At 36.3% G+C, this 24,142-nt stretch overlaps 1 protein-coding gene and 1 long non-coding RNA gene across 7 annotated transcripts in view; one reads left to right on the top strand and one right to left on the bottom strand.

The window, feature by feature from the left end:
- The window catches only part of Cnc (NFE2 like bZIP transcription factor cap-n-collar), a 100,830-nt gene that overhangs the window by 29,446 nt on the left and 47,242 nt on the right, over nt 1-24,142 (bottom strand). For all 6 annotated transcript variants that reach the window (XM_083078039.1, XM_083078036.1, XM_083078038.1 and 3 more), the window contains exons 4-5: nt 11,315-11,625; nt 10,658-10,855 (exon numbers count right to left, since the gene is read on the bottom strand). In XM_083078039.1, the coding sequence (XP_082934165.1) occupies nt 10,658-10,855; nt 11,315-11,625 (509 nt within the window). The remainder of the gene's footprint in view (nt 1-10,657; nt 10,856-11,314; nt 11,626-24,142) is intronic.
- LOC145959310 (uncharacterized) lies at nt 1,639-24,142 on the top strand. The gene is made up of 3 exons (XR_014434975.1): nt 1,639-1,856; nt 23,201-23,480; nt 24,062-24,142. It is a non-coding gene; the product is annotated as an uncharacterized LOC145959310 (long non-coding RNA).

Here is a 24,142-nt window from a genome sequence, read left to right as displayed (position 1 = left end):
AGGTATTGTCGCTAATGCGCTGGAGCGCAAGAAGAAGATGAATAGGAAAGAGCGCTGCCGTTGGCTGGCTGTGCGCGCCGGGCCTGTTGGATTGTTGTTCGCGGGCGCATCAATCAGAGTCGAGCCGGTGCAATCTGTCGAGCGCGACGCCTTTAAGGTGATTCTCGCTTGTCAGCGCATCTGCCGGCCTGCGCGAGCGAAATGTAGGCCGGAGAAGACTTTTGTTCCACGGCGATTTGTCGTACGGCGCGACGCGACGCGCACCGCGCGTTTCTAATGACCGGACTTTACGGCTCATCCTGGTTCGACGTAACGGCCGTGATTGAGTTATAGAAGAAAAAAGCACGCGCCGCGTTTAAGCCTGTCTCTCTTTCTCCTTTCGTCTCGCTAAAAGAGGCGGCGATTACCGTCCGCGACGCGACGACGTGCGACAGGCTTTCCGTCGTCGCTCTGCCGGACGCGATTTCCAGTTTTCAATCATCGCCGGGATACGCGGGATTCGTTATAGCTCGCGGCGGATTAATCCATGACGGAGATGGTTAACGGATGCTGTCTACTGCGACGAGGAACTGGAGTTGTCTGGATGGTGCATCGACTTGAGCTTGTTTAATTGGCGGTTTATTATCAAACTTTTGTCTCTTACTTCAAGGAATGCATCGCTATACTTGCTCGCATATAGACATCTTGCACGTAAAATATGAAATTATAATGCCAGCGGGTCACGTACGACGGGCCGATAGACTGTTATTTTCGCGATTTGATGCACCAAGTATGAATTATCGAACGGCCGCTTAGGTTGCTCGAGATAGCGTTCGTTCCGACGAACTCGCGTCTCGAATCGGTATCTATACGAGTACGATAAACGAACGTTATGTCGCATTCCTCCACTTACTGGCGCTTATGATTTATGTACCACAACACAGTACGTATAGTCTCGTATGCAGCACACGTACATACACGTGCGTACCTCGCGTCTGTATACGCGATCGCTCGCTTCACGCGGAGAATCGTATGAATCTGCGAGAGGCTGCGAGGAAAGATATCTGTGCGCTGGCAGATGTTTGAAACGCGCTGTCGAGGACTCGCTAGATTTCTTCCGAGATCTCTCTCTCCCCCTCTTTATCCCCTTTTACCCCTCTGCAGCTATGTGCTCTTTTTCTACTCGTATTCATTAATATCGTAATTTTATTAAATCCATCAGAGAGGAATTTAAAAACAGATACAGACTTGAAATTGATTTTACTCTGATTGATCGTTAAACAGCATATTTATATTTATATTATCATTTATCGTATTTTAATCGAGATGTTTCCAATGAAATGTTGAGATGAGTTTCATTAATATTATAATAAGTTCCTTAGATATTTGAAACAACACGTAGCTTCAGAGATAATTACCGATAGTTATTAATAAAACAAGTTGTATAAATATTTGAATTGGCAGGTTTATCGTCGTAGTTTCTTACGTCATAAATCTGCTTTCTAGAAAATATTATGTTCCTTCTTTTTTCTATTTAAAGTGCTATAAAATGCGATCAGTCTCTTCTTTTAGAATCGCGTGTCTGCAATTTTGTTTTTATTTCGCCTGTAACATGACGATGTGCACGAGCGGCAACGAAGCTATTTCGATTTATTTGACAGTGATCAACTAACCGCTTGACACCTGCCATCGCCATCGTTAACCTACCGGTCTCTCTACGGTCCTCGATCAGTTACTCCGAGTTACCTACTTTTCGCCTCAACACGTCGCATGTGTTTTCGTACGTGACTGCTGGCAAAGCTCGTTTCTGTCACGAAGGTTGTGAATGAAAATATTGATGGATACGGATTCAACCCTCACCCTTTATGTACATCGCGGTATGTGAAAAATATTTTATCTATCTCCCGATTCTCTTCCTCCAAGTCAGAAACTTTTCCCAGGCCCTCTCAATCATATACAAATATCTGTAATGATAGGATCGTTCGATCTTTGATCACTCGATCTCATTCAAGCATACGTATAGCGATTGTACATATGCTAAGAGATTTTAATTAATCAAAAAAATCACGCGAAACATTGAAAATTGCATCGGAGCACTGCATTCAAGCGATATCTTGTCGCGTCTGTTGTCTTTGATGCATCTACGCGTGGCCTCAATGACCATACGAAGACAGAAATTCGTTTCACACATCCTAGATAGCCCTGGCGCGGAGGCACATTATGCATTTCACAGCGCATAAGTCCAGCAGCTGCCTGGAATCTTGGCGAACGGAACGGACTGTGACGCCCCGTCGCGTTTCTTGGTTCTTGGTGAAAATTGCCCGGTCGGGGTGCGCGTATGTAGGAATTTATGGGCGACAGAAGTGCGCTAAAAACTTAACTTTCTCGCGAGACTTCTAAAATTGACGTGCATCAACGATTTTACATCAACATACGTTTGCAGCGCGATAAAATTTTATAGATGGAGAATGTTTGCATTACAGCGACTTATAACTGAATAAGTCGAGTTACGATTGCAATTATCTTAAAATTATGTAAATCATTATACATGCGTTTAATAGAGCAATACTTAATACTTTTATTTAAATTAAGAAGGTATTAATTTAAGTATTAATTTAATTTAAATTAAAAGTTAGATTTAAATTAAAAGTTTAATTTAAATTAAAATCATTAGATATAATTCAAACCATTCAACTAAACATTTTGACGAAATCGATATTAAACTGAAGGAAAAAGATATCATACAAATGTGTGAACAAGTAGACAATTTCTACCGTTTAATTATATCGCGAACTCAATAAATGCCGGATGTTACGTGTACCATTTTGAAACACACCGTCGGATGGCCGGAAACGACTACCTCCGTAATGCGTCACCGGCAAAACGTAAGTAATTAAAGATACACGAGAAAGACGTGCGCATTACCCGTGATCGCCAATGTAATCTTACGACTAATGGACAAAGATATTAATTATGATTCATTCGGATTCATAGTCATCGGATTAATGCATACTGGCGTGGGTTATCATGGGTTTGCGCTCGCGCCAAGTTCTCCAGCTATCGCCACAAGTGTATCCTAATGTCCGACCGGCATCTGCGTCTCCCTCCGTCTTTCTCATTTCCATAGCGCGCATCCCGTTTCTCTTATTAATTTCGTCTTACGGCTCCTCTCCGACTTCGCAATCCACCTCGTTCGTACCTCGTCTCCGTTTCTACCACGCGGATTGCCTTCTTTCACGATCTTCTTTCTCTTACTCCTTTATCTTCGAGTTCGCCCCCTTTCTCCTCTCCGAGCCTCTGTCTGCCGACTTTCTTCCCTCTCGATTCGTAACTCGGTGTTATGCGTAAATATTGTTCGGCGGTCCAAGGATACTTGGAGGGCCCTCTTCCAGCGCTCGAGGTTCTAAGCAAATATTCAAGTGCCATGGTAAATAACGCGCTACCGGCCGCTCATGGGGCCTAGCAAATCTTTGTGCAAAGATATATACGACGAAGAAATCCGTCAATCACGGTCAAAGGTCATCCGGTAGTTTTCTGCTTCTTCGATTACGAGACCGAGCCTCGCGACTTTGCAAGGCGATCATTATTATCGAATAGCGCGACGATAATGATTGACTCGCTGATATTACTTAATTGACCGATTACGCTCCACATCGTTAGCGATCATGCGTTATTATCCAGTTTCTTTCAAATATTTAAAGAGGATATAGATTATTTCATTCATATCCTTTTTTTTTTATAATACTTATGTATAAGTATGAAATAATAAATCATTATTTATATGTATAATTTATACACATCTTCATAGAAGGAACATTTAGTTTTTGTATATTTTCATAATTGTAGAAAAAAACTTAAGATTTTATCGATCTCCACTTTGTTGCTTCAAATTGATAGAACGATTTATTATTGAATAATTTATTTCACAAAAACTTAATGTGGTTGTATTCTAATAAAAAATGCACGTGTACGAGATAATTTTCCAACTAATACCGGTACATTATACATGCATTGATACATGCATAGTTCATACTCTTTCTGATATAATTAATGAATTTATGTCTTCTTGTTTTAACAAATATTCATAAAGATTAAATTGCAGAAAAAGATCCATAAAATGAGAATAATATATTCCTTTCCACGAAAGATCCATAAAATGAGAATAATATATTCCTTTCCACGAAAATAAATGTATATCATTTTTATCCTTAAAGACTTTGCAAAGAATTTTTAATTATTTTTCTTCATGTTATTATTCTTTCTGTTTTTGTCAGGCCCCGCAGGTGCATGTTGTAGTAGTAATTATTATCACATCTTCGAATTCACTCTCTCATTATTTATGGAACTTCTAAGACATTATTCGTTACCCGCAGGCGAACATTACTTTCTATACATGTCTCATGTGCTTAATTACTAATTACTTATTTTATAATTAATTCTTCTACTCTACTGCGCAATTTAAATGCTTTTCCTGTTGCAGCAAAGAACGAATAAAGTTTTCGTATCAAATAATTAAATAAGACAGGTAGCAATTGTAAAAACGCGTGCATATGTTTTTTTATGATTGTATAATTTATACTTGAAGCTAATCGCAGAAACAACTTTGAGATACATTCGAAAGAAACACGGTAATTTGTATCTTTTTGGATTCCAGTTTTGCATAGTAAATATCATTGTGAAATTTATTGCGATTGTTGCTCAAGGCACAGTTTTCAACAAAATGATAAAAATTTCTGGAGCGATGACACGATGACGACAAATTGATATTGATCTCGCGATTTAAATAGGAAGTCGCCACTGGTAATCCATAGGAGATAATCCGCTAGAAACGGTAACGGGTCGGCTCGCTTAATTACGACTTAAAACTCCGGGAGGGCCTACTGTTGTCAAAACTGCGGCCACTTGGAGCTTTCAACCTCTTCAGACTCCGAGATCATAAGATTTCGAATGAAAAGGTAGAAGGTACCTGTCGAATTCCTATTTCTTTACCACCACATCTGCTTTCTAGAGAGAGTTTTGGTTCGGAATTTTTTGAAGTGTTCATAAGACAACATTTATTTTATAGGATATATCGAATGGAATTATTAATTATTTATTTCTCAAAGATATCATAGATTTGATATTTTTTAAATGTTTTTTTTCAACTTAAGCCAAATGTTGTTTTTGTGTTAATTTTATGAAAAAGAGGCAGAGATATATGATCTAATCTACTATGCATATTCAGACATCTCTCAAAAGTACTCGATCTACAAAACTTGTATTTGAAAAAAAAATTATTGCATGATGTATAAAGAATATAATAAAGTTCAATTAAATGTCAAGAAGTCTCCTTCACAATACAGAGTTCTTGCACACGCACAAGTATGTATATTCAATAAAGTTAAATGAATACAAATCTCCTAGACCTTGAAACGCAAATAACCTGTAATTTCTACACGTGTGCTGTACTATGAACCGCCTTCGATAGAAGTAGATCGCACAAAAAAAGTTTACGCAAAGTTGGAGCGATATCGCACATACCCGAGGCACTCGCTTTCGCAGAAGCACACCGTCCTCCTCGAAAAAAAGGATCCAACGTGATACAATGTCGGATCACGTGTGTCATCCGACTGTAGCGAGTCGCATTACGTGTTCGTCGTTTGTACCTCGATGTATACGGTAACACGTAGCAATTACAGGTGACTGAGGTCAGTGTTAATACGACGGTCGCGTGAGAGAGGAGCTCCAAAAATGATATGGCTCGCGAGCGGCGACGGCGTGGTTTTCTTGCGTAAGCCTTCCATATAATACGCACGACACATCCTTCTCCGTAGGCAAAGGTCCCGGGCATAGAAATATATTAATTTAGTGTACTCATTACGTATTGAAAGAGACCCGCGCTGAGTAATATTGCTCCGCCGGCGGTTGCATTGTAATGACAGTTACACATGCGGGATGCAAGGTCGCATGAGACCATATATATATGTGTGTATATTATATATATATATATATATATATATATATATATATATAAATAATATATGTGTGTGTATGATCACGTAAGAATCACTACGAAAACGAATTTCAGCGACTTGATCATTGATATCCGCTGTCACACAAGTCATTAATGCTATAAATAAATTGAAATTCATTAATGAAGAAAAACGTCATTTTAGACAGCAATATTGATTACAGATTTAAATATTTGCATCCAGCGTAGTTATAGTAATGTGTATATATGTGTATATATGTGTGACAAGTTTCTACTATTTTTACTTAAAACCAAAAATTGAGATCTCTGCATAAAATATAACTTGCTTTATTATCGCGATAAATTCTACATTTATACGTTTTATTCTTTAATAGAGTTTCTTTATGTATAAAAGTTATGCATATACTTTGTTTCAAGTAGCAAAAACATATATTATGATTCTAGAATTAATGGCAGCGAACGCAGTCCATCGCGTTAAGTATTTTCAATTATTATAACCTGACGTTTTTTTTTCCTACTTTGTTCGCAAGACCTTGCGCTAATCTTTATCTCCTTCTTCAACAACTTCGCGCATGTATGTATCTGTTATCGCATTATGCATTTTTATTTAGTTATCATGAGTATTGCGCAATTAATGTAATCTACCTGAAAAAGACCTTCGTCCAATATCAGACTCCAACATTCTGTATTCCCTTGGCAAGTATGCTCGTTGGTTTGCGGATGAGGTTTAATGAAGGCTTGCTGCACGTCATTCATGTGTACCCTCTTCACTCGAAATATGAATTAGGCAGGATACGCGCCGCGATTTTTGATTAACATTAAATTAATCGAATATTATAACAATATTTTTTTCCTGCAATGAACTTCCACCTTCTGGTAAAAATTGCACATCCAATTGTCGCAAATCTTAATTAATTTAATATCAGTTATGATTTTTACTAACGCACTATATTGTGTTATTACAGGGTATTATTTTTGCATTCAGGCAAAAATCCTATCCACTGGCGATTCTCTCTGTGATGCACAACATATCATCTTGAAGAGCATGAAGCTAAGATTTGTGTATTCAACGTGGGCGGTCTCATAAAGTGACCGTGAGAAGGGTTCCTCGTTCAAATCGCCTCGAATCTCGTATAAGTGTTGCGTTTTATAGAGATTGTCATTGCACTAGTTTTATCACTCTTATCTGTAGTTTAATCTTGCATATAAATTCGATGTATTACTCATCGGATTAGTATTCATATGTTTTCGAACTGAAACCGTAGGCGAAACTTTATGCTAAATAAATAAGGCTGGGATGAATTGATTGCGATAGTTCAACGTTCTCATTTTGCAATCAGTTTTTCATTGACTGTACGAGTGTTCTTCCGGTGACGTGGGCGAGAAACTTGGTATCTTCAAGAAGGCGTCTACTACAGGATCTACTTCTTCTTAACTAGAAGAACAATTCCACATTATCGGTAGAATCGCACTCAGTTCGAGGAACCTCCCGGAACTGCTTATCACACCTATCTAACGAACATTCACTGGTGAGATCGCCTTCTTCTCAGGCGAGCGTGTAGCTGACTTTTCCGCAAGATTCGCGTTCACTTCCAACCGCGTGTCGTCCGTCGAGTGTTGGACTGCGCCGACGGCCAGGATCACAAACATTGCGATCGCGTCCACCGCGGTTCATGGTAGTAGGGGCTCATGCTATCTCTCCGATTGGCGGGGCTTTTCAGATGTGTTCCTCCACGTGTACGCGAAGAAGTCCTGCATACGTACGCGTTGCGTCACGTTTCCTCGCTGGACGGATTCGCCGCGGACTACCTGGGTAGGTCATTGTCACGATCATCTTGTCCTACAACGAGGTGATTTCGATTCCGACGGAATTGTATTACATATCCCGGTAAGAGCGAAAATCAAATCCGAGGCATTGCTTACGTTCTAAAAAGTTCCCTGATGTTTTCGAACTCCACGACTTCGTCTTGAAAAATTACATTTCAAGTATGCTTCGTTAAACCGACGATATTTTCGAGATCCGGGGTATAATTTAATTAATTTGATATATACATACATATTTGAATACATTAAAATATTCACGTTTTTCCTACGTGCACATGATTTTAGAAGCAAGGGCAAAGATAAGTTTGGTTTTTTGCTCTGCACTATTAGTTTTTAAATTTCTGTTGAAAAAATAGCGAGATGATTATCACACACGTAATATACAACTCTATGTTTGCATTAGCAATGATATCTTTAGATTACCGCGTAATTGGTCTGTCGCGTCTGATGCAATAATTACGTACTTCTGCAATAACTACATATTTCTATAACATATTTATTTCTGTATGTGCAAAAGTGTAATAATGGCATTATGATATCATTGTATCAGTTAATAATAAACATTAGTATTTGTGTGCTAATGTGAAAACAAATAGCATATTTTATAGAAAACAAATAATATATTTTATACAATTATTATTTGTTTTTTTTATATAAGCAGAAACTTTATCTTTTTCTCTGTTTTAATCTTCTTTAATTTTAAATATCTGTTGTATATAAATTTTACGTATATTGATTTTTATTATTTTTAATGATTTTACAAATATGCAAATACATAGATTTTGCGATTGTATTCAAAAATGATATTCTTGTTTCTTAGGAAATACGACATCGCGTTTAATATCTATTGCATTTGTAAAACTGAAAAGTGCCTTTCGAGCATTATACTCGTAGCATTGCCAAGATACTGTGTGATAAAACATGATTTATACTTTATAAAATGCCAAACAAAACAGGTGATTTACGAAGCATCGAGTTCACACGCGTGGCTTTCTAATAAACGCGATCTATTCGAATAGTAGAACTTGTTTCCCGCAAGTGCAATAAAATTCTATAACGCTATAAAGCGATAATGAGCAAGAAATAATCTTAATATTGAACACGCCAAGTAATATGTCTCATAAATAATGTGCTATGAATGATAATAGATTTGAATAGCAACGAATAAATTAAATGAAAGACTAAAAAAAATTTTTTTTTTAAATTAGCTCTTCGAGAAAGAGAGATACACGGAATATTTAAAATATATCTATCCATCACAAAAAAGTTTTTTAACTTAATAACCGACCATTGCAACTAAACAGTTATTTTTCAAGAATATATCACTGCTAACTGATGTTAAAATGACAAATTTCTGATAAATAAATAATAATTACTTGTTTGTTATAGCTATACGTTGAAAGTCATAAAATGTCATTGATAGTAAGTCACCTATGAACTCTCTCAGACGTGATATCACGGCAATCAGGCTGCATAAAATATAAAGCAAAAACTAGTGATAATTACAATCAAGGAGTTAGCCTTTTGCGAACTGCAAATATATATCACACGACAATAACTAGCTAAAAAACAAACACAATGCGTCCTTCTAAAATAAGTAGTAATAGTCATCTGTGATTGCATGTTTAGATTGCTAGATAGTGAAATCTATGTTTTCTAAGAATTAGAAGACATACACGCATGTTCAAATAGTGCAATCACATAAAAATTTTGAAAATGCATAAAAGACATTTTTATTTTCTTTTGTACTCTCTAATTGTCGATTAAGCAACGAATTTAAACCATAAGATAGTGTAATTAAATTGCGATATTAAATTGAAATACTAAAGTAGATTTATAATGTAAGTGAATAAAACATAAAAAATACATATTTAAACATGTTTTTAATGAATGAATATTAATAAACTCCTAGTTATCTTCAAATATTCCACGAGAATAATTTTAAATGTTTTCCTTGAAGCAAGATTTTTATTTATACACTTTTTCAATCACCATCATAATTGTGTAATATATTAATAATTACTGTGAGAACAAATGTAAAGTTTATATGTAATGAAATTCTTCAAAAAAAGGTATGAATTGCGGAAATGATCCGTTTTTAATATATCCATCATCTCGTTATATTAAAATGCACTAATTTATGACGTATAATTATCTGGCCCCCGTAAGGGGGTGTGGAACCACAGGAATGGAGCCGCATCGGAGTTTTTGTGGTCGACGCTGTAAAGAGTGTCCCCGTTTATGGACCGTAAACGCCGCTCCAACTGCGCGGCTTTGCGCGCCGTTCTTATCTTCTCGACGTTTGTTTCCTACTTCGTATATCACTGGTGCCCCTCGCGGTATCATCACGAACCTCTCATTAACGGAATGTTGAAAAATCGCAAAAATACCATGACTACTCTCGACGACTACATCGCGGCTTTCATCGTTTCTCAAAACGCATATATTGCGACGAGAACATTTATAAGATGCTATAAAAGTCAATTTAGCTAGACATGTTGTCGCGACCTGGGCAATTTTTCGGACAAACTGCGATCATATTAAAACGTAACAAAATGCTATGTACTGTTGCAAGACGATTTAGGATGAAATTAAAATTCTGAAAATTGTATACACAATATGAAGAATTTAAGTATATTAAGCGGAGAATATCATTAAGAAGATTATAATCCACGACGCTCATTCAGAAAATGCATTAGACAACTCATTAGACAAGATAGTCTTTCATTGATTTACTCACGCATTGCATATATTTAATAGGGAGTTTATGTGTACTTTGTAAATCATTATATTGTCGTAATCATGATGACATTGTGTATGCAATAATGAGAGGCACTGGTACACATTCTAACCTACAGGCAATGAAATCAGGGTCGTACGTACCTGGAAGGAGCGATGGTGTGGATGATGGGGATGATGAAACTGCGGTGTGTGAATCATGTCGCCGGTCTCGGGATCTTCGCACCTGGATGACTTCGCGACCTCGGCGCTACTCGAAGTGGTGACCGCCGCCTCGTCTTCTGCACTTGCAGAGTCTTCGGCAGTATCCTCTTTCTTCTTCTTCTTCACTTCTGGTTTTTCCTAATAATCAATCTTGAAATAGTGATCACAGTATTACCAAGAACACAATACTGATCGATAAAAATATCTCAGCGTGTCAAGATATATTAATGAGTTTTTTTGTCGACAAGAGATTTCAGTTGAATAAGAGTTCGTTAACAAAAAACTATATATAATTTTATCATTATTATTCTACATGTTAAGCAGAGACAAGGAATAAGAGAGATAAAGTGTCACGTATCATTATCGAAATTAAAACTAAAATAATTTTAGCGAATGTAAACAATAAAAGATTTTAATTAATCATAGAAATAATATATTATGGAAATTATTCACAGACATAGAATGGATAATATTTCACGATTAACGAGTTAAAATTTAAAAACAGATAAACTATTAATATCGAAATTGAATTTTTTATGAAGACTCAAATTATGTAGTTGCTTTCTCAAGTAGAAGATACGAAGGTATCTCACAAACCTCTGGTTGAGCCTCATCGAGGCCAACGAGCTGAAGCGCCTCCTCGAGATTAAATTCGTCGGGCAAGCCTAGAGTATCGTTGCTGAGCAGGCCCTCTACGCCAGCGCTTTCCAAGAGACTACTTCCGAGTAATTCTGATGTAAAGTCATGCTCGAGTCCTAGAGTGTCGTTTAGACCCAGAGAATCATCGGTTAAGTCAGCCAAGGGATGATTGTTCAAAGCCAACGATGCTTCGTTGAGAAGCGGACCGTCTTCTTCGATGATGCTACTTCCACTTCCGTTTTGACTGCCAGAGCTGAGGATGTATTCACCTGCAAAGAAGTACACAGATGTTTGTAGGAGACGAATCAAACGATATTTGACTAAATCGATAGCCGATAGCTATCGATTCACAAATCCAACGAGAAAAGAAAAAACGTTTCCGAAGCTATAGGCTCGTCGTGAAAAATACACGTGCCTCGAAAGGACAAGGTGATGAAACATAAGCGAACGTAAACAAGTTCGCGTGCATTTGCAAGGTTCACGCAGAGATCATTTCAATCTCGAGAATATTTAATTAGTCTCCTGATTGCATAGTATGTTATCCAGGAATGTTTCTCATTCGCTCTATTGTGCAACTTTATTCTAACATGTCATTGACAAGTGTTATTATAGATTTCCTTACACGCATTCCGTAATTTTCATTTGCGACAAAATAGCCGTCATAAAATTAACACTACTGTGATGTTTTATATTGTTGTTTAAAAATTTATTAACGTAACCATATATTTCTATGCACTAATTGAAGATATAAATCGCTCGCATATTTCTACATATTTAAAAGTTGGAGCGAACAATGATCATTACGCGTTTACATTTTAATCATGTTTATATTTATGTAATATGTATTTATAGTTGTATGAAGTAATATTCATAAATATACTAATTATAGCGTATTCACACGAAATAATTACTTAATCTATTTTTATTATTCTCTAATCATTGCAGTTGTGACGTAGATCTGAGAATAATCGTGACTCTTCATTTCTATTATTTCACGTATTTAAAGAGCTATTTATCTTTCAAATCATCATAATATTTATTGCACTAAAATTATATTATTAATCTAAAATATCTTTATTTTTGTTATATCCACGTTATTAATAAAGCAGCATATTCAGCAGCATAATAATCAATCGTTATTTTACAATGGAAGTTGAAATTTAATCGATCGTGAGAAAAAAATAAATCCACAATATTTTACTGTATCATAAACTTATGACTCCATAGAAACAATCCGTTACAAAGTGTGACGTTTGAAACCTAGTATCTAGTAACAGGCAGGTAAAATTTTTTGGAAAAAAAGAGAGAAGAATTAATTGAAGCATAAAGGGATATTGTTAAAGATCCACCTGCTGGTTTAAACAATCCTCAATGTTTCCACCGTCTCTTTCCCTTGCATACGCAAACGTGACATGAATGAGGCTATTCGAATTATCTACATTTTCTGGAATGCATAACTAGGCGATACGTATTATAATTTCATATATTTAAAACAAATAAATAACATTTTTATTCAGATAGTAAAAACTTTGCATTAAAAAATTATTCATCTCTTTTCGATCATTTAAATCTATGTAAAATGCCCGAATAAAAATACTATTTTTTTTTGTAGTTGCAAAATAATTTTGCACATTATAGAAGATTAATGTGCTATACAAAATTATTTTCTACTTGTTATATGCTGATTAAAGATATTTAATTTGAATATTGTGTTGATGTGCCAATAACTATACACGTTACTATTTAATAAAATTAAAATATTGTAAATAATTAATAATTTGTATAGTATTAATACAATTGAGTATACATTCTAACTCACGCTATAACTTTTAACAATTTTTGTGTAAAAATATATTCTTTTAAAAGACCTGTAAATTTAAACGAGACAACATGAATATATAGTGATATATTTAATTCAAACTTTACATTTATAGCTTTACTTTTATATTTATGGCAATATTTCACACGTGACTACAGGCAAAAGAGTTTCTAAAATTTCTACCTGGTCTCTTGACAAAACGTCGATAATATCGAACAGCTCGAGCGAGCTACTTCTACATGTGAACATTTCCATCGAACACAAAAGCGTACTCCTTTTTTTCCCCGCAGCCGAAGCGCGCGATGTTATTAAAGATAATAATCTCATAAAATAATAATTCCTCTTTCGGACACTGTCTGGGATCCGGGCAGGTCCGCCCGACGAAACGACGGACAGGTTGGCCGTAGAAGAGGAGGATTTTCGTCCTGCGCGGCTCCTGCCGGTTAGTGCCGGTGCCGGTACGAAGTAAAGAGGGAGATCGCACCTTTTGGATGCCTATTACATTAACGAGTGGTGGCGGCCATTGTCTGGCCCAAATGCGAAGCCGACCGCGCGATAATGGCCGCCTATAATTTGAGGGAAGTCGGAACAGCCCCTTCCCGTTCGATGTTAAAGCTCGGGGGAATTACGAGGTGAAATTTCAACCACATACATATACGCCGAAGTGTGTGCCACTGCGTAATTGGTACAAGTGTAATTTTTAACTGGTGCAGCATAATTTTTTGTGACTTTTATTATCGTGTTCTCTTTCTGATGTTCTCTTTCTGCTATCAACAGGTATTTATAAAATTTTTGTTACGCTCTTATTCCCACAATAGAAATTTATTGTACACACTGAAGATAACCAATGCCTCTCAATGTGATTTCTCTTGATTCTTCAATTATAAGAAATAATTTTTAAATAAGTAAAGAAATAATTTTTAATAAATATGTAATATAAATATTCAAAGAATAGATTTTAGGTAAATTAAACTTAAATAAAGAAGAAAGATGAAACAACTTTAAAATTATTTTTTCATATAAAATTAGAAATTAAGAATTTCTTTTATTTACGATGAGTGTAGAATTAATATGTCAGATATTTCTCATTGGATTTCTTTGTAAGCTTTAAAAACGCGGATATAATATTTTATACATTTCATAAACGTATAAAATTATTTTTCTTTTCAGAAAAAATTATTGTAGTGCTGTTTATCACATTCAAAGATAAAATTGCAGTATACTTTATTGAGTACTGTTAAGGCATTAATTCGTCCGATTGTTTTAAACTAATGTTGCAATTACTGATGCGATCGTTGTTTCAAAAAGAGTAAATTCTCAGTTTTCCTCAACGTTCGAGATTTTACCGTCGGAATAGATTTTCCTCCGGTTAAGCCCGTCGGGGAATTCGCCCTATCACGCTGCATCTAATGGCGCGGCCCTCCGGCTTTTTCAATTCCACGGCTTCTTTGAAGCCCGCGTTCGCTTTTTCCACGGCCACGGGAACGTCGACAGATCATTTCTCATATTTCGCGCGCACGCTTAACGACCATTTTCTTCCGCCCTCCCTCTCCTTTCTTTCCCTTCATCCTGACGATCCGCCGCGTTGGATAATAATTCTTGCATTACTCGACAGAATTTTCGGTGCCGACGATCTTCGGTGCCGGGAACGAGCGCTTGCTCGTCCGCTTCCTATTCGTTCGCGAACAACGTATCCGACGCGTTGCCGGAAGAGAATCCTCGAACTCGAATGCGCTGGCACGATTGTCCTATTCCTGAGGGTAACAAATATACGTGTATGTGTGTGTGTGTGTATATGTGTGTTGCGACGATCTCATTCGCACCCCTCGACAAAAGGTGACGTTCCCGATACCGGTTTACGATGTTAACTCCGGAACGGAATTTGACGTCTCATTTGGAGCCAAAGAAGCGCGCGAATCATCGCGCGTCACCTGCCGTGAACGATAAATTGTAATTGCGATCATCAATCCTGATCGATGCCGAACTGTCGGCCGTTTCGTCGATTCTTATTTCGTCGGACGAGTGTGCAAACCGGTCGATCAATTGGACAGACTCGTCCTAGATGTGTCTTATCATATCTCAGTCTTTTAAAAGCTTCTTGGTTGATCTTTTTAACTGGACACGGAAGTTTATTAGAAATTTAACGTGATCCGCGTGTAAATCTTATAACGGTAAGATAATTCAGTAGATTTCAATATTTTATTTTGAAGAATCTTTGGTAAAGGCAACTGCTGCAGTAATAATACAGAAATCTTAATAATATTTGTAAATTTACTAATTGGACAAGTACTATATATAGTAATATATATAGTACACAAATAATATGCAGAATTTCATATCGTTGATTTTGTAGAAATATATTTCAGATAATACTAATCATAGAATTATAACTGTCAGTTTGCCGTCGCATAAATTTACATGAAACTTTCTACTCAAAAAATAATTACACTTGACAATCTTTTTTTAAATATTTGATTGACTGTCATGACTATACATGACTAAATCAGTCTTATTTAAAAAATATATTTATAAATTATAATCAATTATAATCATCAATGTTTATGCAATAAAAAATATTAATTCTTAATAATTAGAATACAATTAAAATATTGTACTGTAAAAATGTTTGAAAAATATTCAAAGACAAATATATGATCAAAAAATTAATATTAATAAATCGAGTCGACATATAAATTAGATTCTATCGTAAACATTATCATTGACATGTCGCATCTTTGTTGTCAAATAATGATTAAGATAAATTGCCGTCAAAGCAACTACACGTGCTCGCATTATGCAATCCTTCAAGTCGTGCATCCATACGATATAAACACAACCGCCTGACGCTTCTCTATACATACCTTTACTTACTAGATCCTAATATCGTCGAAGAATCCGGAAAGTAATCCAAAACGCTGTTTCACAACAGTAACCACAACCACAGCGACAATGTTCCAGTCACTAAACTATTTTGTAATCGCGGGCAATTAACAGAATACGCTTATGCCCTTACACTAAGCACTTTGTTTCATTTACAGCTCCGCATTTCGAATAGTAGTATCGTTCTCCAACTGAAGCATCGATCTTTCATAGCGAATATTCTGATGGAGAACAGAATGTCTCTCTCTCTCTCTCTGCTACGCAAACAACTTATCCGTATCCGGGATTCCAAAGGTACAGGCTAATCCTCAGCGCGTCCCTTTAACGCCTTTAGACTTTTGACACTGATATTGTATCGCATGAATGATCTTAGATCATCATCATCGTTCCAAGAAGACCTTCAACGAGGAGAAATTGCGAAAACTCGATGCACACGGATTATACTGAGGATTGAACAGGGCATTCCCTTTATCGCCTCGTGGCGTGGATCGCCTCTGTGTTATACAATCCGATCTTGAGGAGAGTCATGATACTCGGGTACCGCCGACAGACGAGTTCGAAACGGGCGCAGCATGGAGTCGACTGATAGACTATCGTATAGCCAAGCATTGCCTAACCACGGGCTGGTCGGGTATTGTGCCAAGCCACGGGTTCTCCGTTAAAAAACGGACCAATCACGACGGGGTTGGCTGTTACTCCAATATGGCTGCCAGACAATGCGCGGCTCTGAGACGAGATGGGAAGGGAGGGAAGGTCTCTCTACCCGTAATGCCATTCTCCGGCTCCCCACTGCGACCCGGGAACGTATACCCGGGCTTGATCCGCTCGACGTTGCCGTGCCACGGGCTTAGTCAGGGGTGCATCTCGCCTTGGCATAGCCCCGAATCATCCCCCGACTTAGCAACCCTCCCTCTCGTCCCGAAGACCGCGCCAATTGCTCCAATAGCGTTTGTCGTAATATCGGTCGCAATGGGAATTGGTCTTACGAGATGCCATTTTTCATTTTTTTTGTTCCGGGATTGAGATAATTATGTACATTATACGAAAATCGAAAAACGTAAGAAGACCTACTTATATTGATATTTGAATTGAAAAAACATGAATAAGGGGTTGCGATCTCTTTTAAAGTTACTTACTTTGAAGATCAAATGATTTTTTAATCATTCAAATCTTATCTGTTAATTAATTAAATTTGAATATAATTTTAATTAAAAGACTAATTTTATAAAAACGTATAAAATAACATACAATTAAATATAATAATATGCACATAAGTTATTGTATATAAAGGTTGATTCTCATCAAGAATTTCATTTGATTTCGAGCATCAATTACTAAATATGTTGTATTTTGAATGATAGGAACATGTGCATTTGCAGGATAATTTAAATTTTAATCTATACAATATTTTATGTAATAAATATCAGCAGAAGAAGACAAAAATTACAACGGCAATCTGTAAATATAGAGATCCTTTATTGCTATGATTTAGTATTAGCATTGTTTTTGTACGTTTGTATAAACATGCCTATTTAGCCCTTGCAGTGACTAGCCATTCTAAGAGCCAGTCACTAGGTTAAAACCGCCAGATGATAAAGCTTGTAAACCACCGCTGTTAAGATGCTATCTAAATCCTGTCAAATGCTCACTCCATTGATACCCTTTATTCTTGTGTCGTCACTTTCATTCGAATGCGGTTCGAGATCAGCTGGCATGTATTGGAATAATTTCATAATTGCCACCGATACGGTCAGTATATTTATTATGCACATTATACTCTACACTGCTTGACAGTGACACCAGATATTTGATAAATGTGTAAATTTTGTCATCGCGACAATTTTTGATGATATCACAATTATATTTATAGTTCAGCAATTTCCCTTAAGTAGTCGAAAAAATAAAATTAGAACAAAATCTGTAAATCAAAAGATAAATAACGTTACTTCCCTCTGAATATTTTATTCTCAAATATATTCTTTACATAAATAATATTTAGAAAATACGAGCGTGTTTATAAATTAAAACTAATTCAAAATAATTGCTCGGTACAATCAATGTTTTCGATGTCTGTAAAACACCAGATGAATTGAACGCAAATGATTGTCGCGATCTTCAGTATAATTTTGCTCATTATTCATTGTTGATTCTTACAATCAATATTTGAAAAATGGTGCACCGTTTTCTATAGGCAGCTATAACGCGAATCGATTTAAACCACCCAGAAGAATATGACGCTATTTCAATTTACCATGCCAACGTCACTTCATCATGAATGTGTCGAAGAATATTGCCATCTAATGGCAAATATAGCGCTGATTTATTAACCAATAAGTGCAAATCATTGTATCTGCCAATACGCCACCGCGAACGAACTATAGGGCTATCGACAAAACTGTAACGTAACAATATGCAGTCAATCCTGTAGAACTGTCCTGAAGAACGCAGCCTGAAACACCTTATGCAGCCGATAAATAATAGTGGTTGCATGAACTTGTACTTTCCAATATTCCGCCAATATTTTGGACTCGTTCCGGAACGCCAACTGACACCAACGCGCTCTCTTTGACTTTTTCTCTTCGTTTCCTCGTTAAAAACATAATAAGAGGTATTCAATAGCGTATTCAAAAGCAGTACGCCGTCGGAAAGTGGTCTGAACTCGTTCCTTCAGCATTTATCTGACTTGGTAATTACTTCGTAACACTTAATAAAATGTCACGATAAGATAAATTTTTCATCATTCTTATCACCGGAAAATAATATATGAACTGTTGAGCGGAATAGTGGTATACACATATCAATAATAATAAGCCGTTCCAAAAGATATAACGCTTAATAATTTTGATATTGTATAAAAAAATTTCCCTTATACTTTTTCCTCATTAAATAAGAAAAAATAGTATAATAAAGTAAAATTGAATTTTACAATTTGAGTGTTTTCACGGTTACGTTGCGGACACTTTACAAGTTACGGACATCGATAGCCGACTAACAATGAGACGTGAGTTGCACCGGCAATTGTAAAACGAACTCGAGCGTCGAAATTCACGGTAAGGTAAGGTAACATAATTAAGGGAATAATGGTAACTAAAAAACGTTGGTCATCGCTCAGACAACGGATGTTCCACCGTAATCGAACACGCTCACAAAAACGATGTCACACCTCTCTTTTCGAGTAAACAGTTTGCAGATCCGTGAATAAGTCATGACACGGTTCGGTAATCGTGAAAGTAAATACGAGGGTCTACATCAAACAACGTAATATATAGCTATCGCTGCAATTAATAGATTCATGTTTTTGAAGTAAAAGTGCATAATTTAGAATTAAGAAAACACAATTATGCACACAAAAATAAATTTCTCTAGTTTATTAGAAAATCATATATAACATATTTTAACAAATGCGCGCGATTATTTCATTCAAACAGTAAGATAAACCAGATCAAGAAAGATATACAGAATTAGATCTGAAATTTCCTGTTTCATCAAGATGTCACGAAAGAGTAAGGTAGCCTAAACAGCCTTAATACCCAAGGAGGAATTCTGAAAACGAGGTCAGAAACCTTGCTAACACCTCATACGTACAAGTCATTCTCGATCTGGTGGTGCCCGTCAATGAGCATTGTTGCCACCTCATAGTATGACGTTTTCTCTTCGTGTCTAGCTTGCACTTTTCGATGGCCACGCGTCCACTACGAGAGCCACGAGAGCGGTAGTCAAGTCATGCTTAGAAGGTGCATTTTTCTCATTTCAACTTCCGAAAACTTCGTCTCCCGTTACGTATCTCCTTCCGGTTTGTCGTCCTCCGTCATATCAGGGCCAGACGCGACGCGACGGTGCTTCCTTCAGGTATGCTTTTTGCCGTGTGTATAAACCACGCTGAGCAAACTACAGTAGCTCGTAAGGAATATTTTAGTATAACACGTCGCTTGTCCAATAAAGTTCACGATTTATTGGGTACTTTGCAAAAGTCGAGTGTCGGCCTGCGAAAAATGTCCTCCGCGAGAGATGCTATCGTGATTTTATATCCAGAATATAATGCGCTCTGTGCGTAAGAAGATTTACTATACGTTCTGATTTTATTTTAAATAAAACTTGAACTTTGTATGTAATTTTCTAAATTAATTTTTTTAACAATTAACTTTTCTTCATAACATTTAGTACAAGAAATAATTTCAAAGTATAAATTTATATGTAAATTCAGCAAATTGTTCAATTTTTTCTTAAGAATATAAATTCCAACAAAAATTATTTCCAATAGCAATATTTTGTTTATGTACGTTAAACGCATATTAATACAACAAATTTTTATTATCGTACGTTGATTCTCTTATGTTAATCTAATTCGTAATTGCTGATTTATAACATATCTCGACCTGACTTCCAAAGTTCTTTGTTGCAAGTTGTGGTGATGCACAAATTCTTCCGCGAGACATAGTAACCCACATGACAAAACAGATTTTAAATCGGTCAATCTCTAACTATTATCACCTTCTTCACATGTGAAAGAACTTTCGTTTCCTTTGAATAAACGGAGAAATTTATATATCTTTATTGATTAAAACGTCACTCATTTTCGTAAGAAATATTTCTCAAATATTTCTATGTTTATATTTATTTATATTTTCTATATGCTTGAATATAGCACCCTCCCAATAAATCTCTCATGACTGTCTTTCTTTGCCTATTTGTTTTGTCTATTTCGAAAGGCAATGATGCTAGAATAAAACAGGTTACACACTTTTTTTCTTAATAGATACTTTCTTTTATCAGATTTCTAAAAAATAATGAATATCAGACTAATTATAATAATTCATGTAATAAAATCGCGAATAAATGTATATATTTTCTGAGTAAGTATGCAGGTACGCCATTATTTCTTCTATCATCCTATTCAATCTATTCCGATATCTGATCATTGATACAAAATAGCTGTTACTTTTATTGTTCGCAAGAAATTCTCAGGAAAGTCCATCGACAAAAAATACCTTGATGCATTAATGACAGGTTGGAGGTAGAACAGAGAGGGTGTCTAGAAAGGGCTAATGGTACTTCAGGTGACAGGCTGACCTTAACCCACGCGGTCTGATACATATCTATCCTAAATCAACACGATTCCACCACAAGAACGTGCCTTACTTGTGTCTCTGCAGTACGGTCTTTTGTTTATTTAATGTTTAGCTTTGCATTCTTTTCCACACTTGAATTTGTGTTTTATCCGGCTTAGTCGAGAACATTTTACATTTCAATATAATTTATCAATAACAGAAAAAATGTGTTTAATAAAACATGCATTTGTTTAAAAAAGAAGATGCATAACCTTCGAGAAAAACTCTGATATTTCTACTAATTCATAACTCTTTTAGATAACAATAGAGACTTGGAAAATGTCGTTACCATCATGAATACTGCGCAGCTGATGAAAAAAAAATTTCTTCTTGAAAAGAGCGACCATATTATATTATTATCCGGTAGCAGAAGTCGAAAGTCGAATTCGGTGAGGTTTCGACGAGCGGTGAGGCACGTCGATCGCTTATAGAACTAGCATGATTTGCAAAAAACCTCACAAAATCGTAGAGGCGATCTCAACCAGGTAACGACTTCTACAGACTGTAGACAAGCTCTATTGTACGGCGGCGAGAAGTTCGAAAAGCTAAAAGCAAGAGAAGGACGAGAGAGAAGAAGGTGCTACAAACTTAATTTTTCATCGTTACTGGCGACTGTCGTCATCTCCAACATACTCTGCAGCTCGACTCTAATACGAGTTTTATGTTAATGTTTTAATCCGCCGATAGGATTGAAACGTTTGAGATATACGAAGGACATGGCGAAGAAGCGGATGAGCAGCCGCTTGTGCTCGTCGAGAAGGAATCCGGCCCTTTTGTCGAGCACGTCGACGCGGCTTTAAAACGAGCGCTCTATAGCAACACTGTATTCCATTTTATTAATGTGAGATTAACGGAGGGATTAATTAAAGCGCTCGAACGAAGGATTGGAGTCGGCTCGCCAATCTGGACAGATATAATTACGCCGGATGTTGCGATCGGTATTTGAATCGCTACTCGGTTCGCGAGTACTATGTGAGAGAAACATACATAATACATTATTATAATTATATTTATCAATGTCAGCCTTCATTATAGATAATGCCCGTATGTTGTGTATTAGCGAGATATATTCGCAAGATAATTTCAAATATTATTAATCTGCACTTGTACGTTCAATGAATATATGTTTTACGAAGATGGAATTCGGAATTCAATTAGCTAATTAGTTTCTTTGGGATCTATATATTTAACATATGTGTGAAAGTGCAATTTCTGTACACAGATTGTCTCAAAAGTCGAATACTTTCTCCCATTCCTACAACTGTGTATTGCAGACATATATAAGTGCAAATGAGTAATACTTTCTAGGAAAGGCTTTCTATTACAAACAGTCGTCTTTACTTTTCATCATTTGACATTCAGCCCCTCTTATATCGTTTAAGTAACTTTCATACAAATTAAAAATGTTCTAATTTCGATGAATATATATATTTTTGTACTATGTATACTTTATGCTAGCGCGATTATGTATTTGTATTACGTATTATACTGGCACGAAGCTAGACACGACGTCGCGGCTATTGTTGCCGCCTATTTTCATCCCGAGGCTTCCTGAAAGTGCCCTCCTGGATTCGTCCCGAATCCGTGGCGTGCAACGAGCCGCGATATGAGTAATGATGCGTGCTCGTGTTACAGGGGTGGATGTGGCAAGTCATGGCCCCGAGTATCCCTGTAACCCCATACACGCCTCGCCAGCTGCCCTCACAGGCACATCCCCCATGGGGGCCGCTGCTGGCTGGGCATAGCTGGACTAACATGGCGGAACACGCACAGCTCCAAATATTGATTCCTTCTTGGGATGTAGTGAGGAGTCGAGAATAGCGTCCACAAAAATTTTACAATGAATGGCGAATTCAGGGCGAATCTAGGACGAATCCAGGGCATAATTTCTCTCTTGCGGAATTTATTATTATTAAAATCCTTTGATCCTTCGCGCATTTGTTCCCTGTTACAATCCTCGAAATGTCCAGTTTTTCTAGCGAAATTAAGAAGGACGCGAAGGAAAGGGAATTATAATTCAAACTTATTTTTTTGCAGTTATTCTTGAAAAGAGGAATGACGAGGAGTTTTCGAGAATCGCGGAGCGCTCGATCCGGAACGGTCCGAAGTGGGCTTCCCGCGTCTAATTCCAAATCCACTTCGGGAGAAATTGGTCACGGTTATTGCCACGCGTGGAGATAGTCGGATATTATTTTTTCCCCTCAAGGCAATCCTTGACGAATCGAAGAGGAAATTGACGCAATGCGTTCTATCGATTACACCTATCATTTTTTTACCAACTGCATTATCTCCATCATTCTTGTATATTTGTTGAAAAGTTATATATGCTAATTATAATCTGTTAAAATCATGAATAAGAGTTTGCCGTGATAATAATCGCAATATAATTTACCGTTAAAATTGAGCAATTTAGAAATAAAACAGATTAATTCGCTTTCTCACTTATGTTACATATATTCATAATTGAAATTAAATGTTACATAATTATAAAATTATCTCGGTAATTTTTTAAATCTTTTATATAGATTTGATGAAGATAAAAAATATTTAAACTTCTAAACTTTTATTTGTTTGCGGTTATATAATGTTACATTCTATATATAATTTCAATAAATTAGAAGAATTTTATATTATAAAATTTATTTTATAAAATAAAATACCTTCATCATATATAGCATGAAAAATTCTTGGATAAATATATATTCGGAGCATTATCTTTAATGAATGTATCTAAATAGTAAAAAAAATTCCATTTTATATCACCGTAAAAAAAATTGATCCTCTGGGTCTATGGACTTCATAAATATAATGCAATAAAATTCGATAAGACATTATTTATAAACACGATGCTATAATGGCTTCTACGCCTATCCATTAATTAATATTTCGATATATTAGAGCTGAAAATGGACGAAAAAATAGTCAACCCTCAGGCGGCTGCGCACATGCATGGCGGATGCGGCCATGCTTTCCACGATG

The sequence above is a fragment of the Camponotus vicinus genome, unplaced genomic scaffold (assembly GCF_025532165.1).
Source record: "Camponotus vicinus isolate PSW18456_S1 unplaced genomic scaffold, iyCamVici1.0 SCAF_1, whole genome shotgun sequence".
NCBI lineage: Eukaryota > Metazoa > Arthropoda > Insecta > Hymenoptera > Formicidae > Camponotus > Camponotus vicinus.
This window is presented reverse-complemented; position numbering and strand designations above follow the sequence as displayed.